This window comes from Rutidosis leptorrhynchoides, chromosome 7 (assembly GCF_046630445.1).
Source record: "Rutidosis leptorrhynchoides isolate AG116_Rl617_1_P2 chromosome 7, CSIRO_AGI_Rlap_v1, whole genome shotgun sequence".
Lineage (NCBI taxonomy): Eukaryota > Viridiplantae > Streptophyta > Magnoliopsida > Asterales > Asteraceae > Rutidosis > Rutidosis leptorrhynchoides.
In genome coordinates, this window is record NC_092339.1 from 15473757 (window position 1) to 15478735 (window position 4979).

Sequence of the window (4979 nt, forward strand, 5' to 3'; positions counted from 1 at the left end):
GAAAAAAAAACAGGAACTCCGAATCATACTTCACATTATTTAATGTGATTATCGATCTTGACTCTTAATAAAACACCTCAACGTCTATATATTACTATATATAAAGATAATATGTACCTACTTCATTCGCCTATTCTACCTGATACGAAATATGCAGGCTCTTGATGAATTATCTGGCCTTATCAATGTCAGCATTGGTGGCGTTAATGATTTTACATTGTTTTTTTTCTATAAAAGAAAATCATCTTCTGAAGCTATGGCCGTTAGTCTTATTAGGATCGTTGTTTTCTTCTTCGGGCAGCTTCACTGCTGTGTAAATGGCTGCCCCGGTCAGTGCACCAAGGATAGGAGCCGTAAGATAGATCCAGATACCTTTAAAGTTGTTTGCAGCTATTGCGGGTCCCAGAGTTCGCACTGGGTTCATTGATCCTCCTGTGAGTGGCCTATTTCATTTATCCAATATCCAATAACAACATTATTAAAAGACAATTTCAACTACTGAGTAAAAATTGTAATCTTGTTTGATGTTAGTTACCTTTGTATGTAAATAATTAAAAGCAACAAGACAAATTCAGGTCCTGACCTGTTTATACGAATCCTAAAAATGTACTTACTGGTTTTAACTGTTACCTAACCTGCCCGACCCGTCTATGTGGTCACCTATAATTCTCAACTTTATTGTTCCTTCGACCTTTCACATCAGGTTTATCAAGAGAATAAAGGCGCTAGAATTAATTCACTAGATATTTACGGTTAGACTTCATCCCGCGACTATACATTCCTCTGATATTTTGTACCTAAAGTAGATACTGAAAATGAAACCAAAGGTGCTGATAAAAAGTTAAGTTTTGTACCCAGCAATGAGAATATTAAGCATGACAGTTGCTCCCACTGCGATTCCCGCAAGCTCGCCAACCTGCGGTTAAATAAGAATCTGGTTAAACTTATTGCATTCTGATAGAAACAGTCACTAATTTAGGAATCTAAATTACAGAATGTTATCTACCAAAAAAAAAAAGATGTATAAAAGAGAAGTATATATGCACTATATTAAAAGTTGTTCATGTATATGATTTTAGATCAGTGAGATCACTTATATTCCATTTAATATTTATTAGGGCCCGTTTGTTACTTTTTTTAAGCAATTAATAAAAAATTAATGTTTGTTTTATGTGCTGAATAACTATATGAATAACTAAAAGTACTATCATCTCAAATAACTAAAAGTACTAAATTAAGCTTCTATGTTGCCAGTTAAAAGAGCACTTACTTATATAATTAAAAAAAAATTGTGGCCTAAATGTAAATTTACATTTATTTGAATTTTATTTATTGAAACGCGTCTTAATTAAGTAAAAAACAAACAGCCCTTAGTCATATGTATGGATACATCAAAATATTTATGTCCAAACCCCACAGATATGATATCTACTACACTTGACTTTGTGATACTTTTCAAATGCATAAGTGGTTAATTTTCTTTAAAAACAACATGTGATCTTACATTAAACTAATAAGAGCACATGAGTGCAAATCTATATGATCAGAAACAGTCCAAAACTGTGATAACCATTATTATCAATATAAAAATAAAAATGGGCATTTGGGTCTTATAATACTTAAACAGTTCTTCAACATTCATGATTGACCTGATGATCCCCCTTTCTCTTGGATCTAGCATTAACTTACTATATTTTTTTTTTGAATACTATATTTTTTTGAAATTCAATTGAATTGAATTGAATTTGAATACTATATTACAACATGTGGACATGAATTTAATGCATCAATTAGTACCGTTGGCGTATATAACTTTACCCTATACAGTTATTCAATGGTGTTTTTAGATATTTGGCTCTTTTCCTATTCAGGTATTAAAATATTTAGTTAAAAATGCAGACATGACTATTTAAACTTTATTTAAGAAATACGAACTTATAAGAGAACCGGTCAAACAGGGCAATAATTGCGAAAATATAACATAGATGACAGGGTAAATATGTATATGTAAAAAGTTGAAGGGTAAAAATTTGTGACAGAAGTGTTTTAAATTAACCCAGTCCAATTCTACTGGTACTGAAGAAATGCACGATTTTACTTTTGACCAATCACTCAACCCGCCCATTTTACCACCTATAACAAAAAAGTATTATAGCAACCTAAAGAAGAAAAAAGAGTCTTACAGCTCTAGTGTCGGTTGCAACAGCAGTGAGAACAAACATTAGATTGAAACTAATAATAAACTCTAAGGCAAAAGCTTGTCCATAGTTTATTGACGGAACCGTAACTCCCCCTCCGATCATCGGATGAAAAACAACTTTCAACGTAAAGGCTGCACAAATTGATGCCAACACCTGTGCCATTATATACAATGGTACCTAAAATCATTAAGAAAATTAGACTAATTAGCTACATATACATGTAAAAATTCTTTTTATTGCATAATAACGTAAGGGGTGGTAAAAAAGGCTTACATGCTTCCATGGAAAATGTTTGAGGGCAGCAAATGCAATAGTGATTGATGGGTTCAAATGGGCTCCTGAAATGTGACCAGTAGATAGTATAACGATCATGACCGCAAGCCCGGATGAACCGGCTAGCCCGATCAGGGTTTCGGACCCTGGTGACTTTTGGTTCACAATGGCTGTAGCTGTCCCTGCAAATATCAATATCATTGTGCCTATGAACTCTGCTCCAACCTGTTAACAATAATCACATAATTAACCCAATTCAAATTCCACATTTCGGTTTTTATGGTGACTTAAAAAATTATATAAATAAATAAATAACCTTTCTTGCTAATGAGATGGGGGGAGGTGGTAAGAAACAAGCAACAGTAGGTAGTGAGCCTTCTTCTTTAACCAACGTTTCAACACTGAAACATTTGAAGCTACTAAGTAGTGATTTTCTAAAGGAATTAGGACCATGGTTCCTGTCTGGTCTGAACCCATTAAAGAGTGGTGCACCAGGTGTCCCTGGTGTCACTGGTGTTGATGGTGCTGATCCTGTATCTTCACTATCCATCTATTCTATCAATTAAAAAAAAAAGAACTCAATACAACACTAATAATCTTTTTATGACAAAAATGCTGATAACAATGATAATAAAATGATGGAGTTATGATTTGAAAACTTATATACTAGTAGTATTGAAATGAGGCATCTTTGAGGATAGTTGACTTAGGGAATCCCAAGAAATACTATAAATAAAAGATTTTTTAAATAAAATTAAAATGAGAAAAAAATAAAAAGAAAATAGTTTTCTTTCATCAATTAGTGGGCGGTGTATATCATCTATGATCTTCTATTTTCTTTCATTGACATGGTTATTGGTTTTCTTGTCCCCTTATGTGATTAAGAATCATGTTAACTCAATCATTATACAAATATATAAACAAATATATAAACCTTGTGTAACCATTCACTAAAAGTGCTTTGATTTTTAGGGTGTCAAAACATGTGGTGGTTTAATTGGATTAATTAGCTGCAACATGTAAACTACTGTGAAAGATACTCTTGTGTATTACTTTAAATAAACATTGTTATTATAAAATTCTAATGTTTATACTCAATAATCATGGTGTTAAAGTAATTTAATGAACAAACAGATTAAAAAAAATGAGAGGGTGTGTGAGAGAGAGTGTGAGGAGAGAGATTGTGATGAGAGATAAGGTTAAGCATGCATTCTACGGTAGGGGTTTTGAATCCAAGCGTGATCGATTCATTTGGAGATTTAACAACAACAATTTTCCTAGACTAATCAAAAATCAATGGACGTCGTTCATGTTTTTCAATTACCCTAATAATTGGAACATGGCCGATCTTTGGAGAATCTTCAAATCGTATGGGAAGTTGAAGGATATTTACATGGTGAATAAAAGGCTTAAGAATGGTCAGAGATTTGCCTTCGCTAGATTCAGTGATGTGATGAATGTAAGCAAGCTCTTAGAATCACTGGAAACTATTAGATTTGACGGGCTTCCCATTCGAATCTATAAGGCGTTTGATAGGAAACAGCAGATTCCCACTTCAGGGTCTAGGGATAACAATAATTTCAACCATTATAAGGGGATTTCAGCGAATGAACACATAAGACACCACCCCTATGGTGTGTGATGACCTGGAAATTTCTGACCAAATTTAAACTTAATCTTTGTATGATTAACATTTTCGACACGATAAGCAAAGTCTGTAAAACTGAATCTCAAAATTTTTGAACTACTTTTATATATTTAAATACCTTTCGGTTGTTTTCGACGATTCGCGAACAATTATATGTAAATAGATACATATATACTATAACTTGAAAAGGTAACAATGTATTAATTATTTGATACCGTACATTAAACTTATTGGTTTAAATATCTATTTGAATATATATGATAAGTTGAAATATTTATTATTAAAATTTATTTATAAATAACTTCCAATGTGTATTTAAAAACTGATTTATATATATTAAAAAGATATATACATATATATAATTTTAAGTTATTTAGTAAACGATAGTAACATTTTCAATTTGCCACATTACTCAAAATGCTACAGTGTTTTCGAAAATCACTATTTGCTACAGTGAAATTGACTTTGCTACAGTGAATTGCTACAGTAAAAATTGACTTTGCTACAGTAACTTTGCTACAGTGGTATATTTTATGGATGATTTAAGACTATATTTTGACAAAGGTACGATTCACGAAACGTAAAGTACAAGTTTTCTCAGCGTACGAAAGGGCGTTAGAAAAACCGGAACCGGGACATAAGTCGAGTGACAACGTACGACTTATCGGAACAAAAATTACAAGTCAACTATGCACGTGAATTTAATATAATATATAATTAATTAATTTAAATTATATATATTATATTTATATTTTATTATGTCGACAAATGTTAGGACAAAAACAATGTGAGCTGTCCCTGATCCTCATGCGAGTCGCATGGCCAGAAGGCCATTTCCATGCGAGTCGCATGACTCC

General features: G+C 32.4%; 1 protein-coding gene across 2 annotated transcripts; it reads right to left on the reverse strand.

Annotated features, from left to right (window-relative positions):
* Nucleotides 1-237: 237 nt before the first annotated feature.
* On the reverse strand, nucleotides 238-3509 carry LOC139857746 (aquaporin NIP6-1). 2 transcript variants are annotated; one of them, XM_071846584.1, is made up of 6 exons: nucleotides 3409-3509; nucleotides 2791-3029; nucleotides 2475-2699; nucleotides 2184-2378; nucleotides 855-916; nucleotides 238-443 (listed from the first exon to the last, which is right to left on the reverse strand). In XM_071846584.1, exons 2-6 carry the CDS (start codon nucleotides 3022-3024, stop codon nucleotides 242-244), a joined length of 918 nt encoding a protein of 305 aa, XP_071702685.1. In that variant the 5' UTR covers nucleotides 3025-3029; nucleotides 3409-3509; the 3' UTR covers nucleotides 238-241. The 2 variants fall into 2 exon arrangements, with proteins under 2 accessions (XP_071702685.1, XP_071702684.1); XM_071846583.1 differs by lacking the exon at nucleotides 3409-3509 and having other exon boundaries at nucleotides 2791-3329.
* Between the last annotated feature and the right edge of the window lie 1470 nt (nucleotides 3510-4979).

Excerpts from the sequence above, each read along its gene's own strand:
- LOC139857746 (XM_071846584.1), bottom strand. The coding sequence starts at position 3,024 with ATGGATAGTGAAGATACAGGATCAGCACCATCAACACCAGTGACACCA. Across the intron at positions 2,700-2,790 it reads CCATCTCATTAGCAAGAAAG|GTTGGAGCAGAGTTCATAGG; the intron begins GTTATTTATTTA and ends TATTGTTAACAG. Across the intron at positions 444-854 it reads CTTAATATTCTCATTGCTGG|GCCACTCACAGGAGGATCAA; the intron begins GTACAAAACTTA and ends TAAATGAAATAG.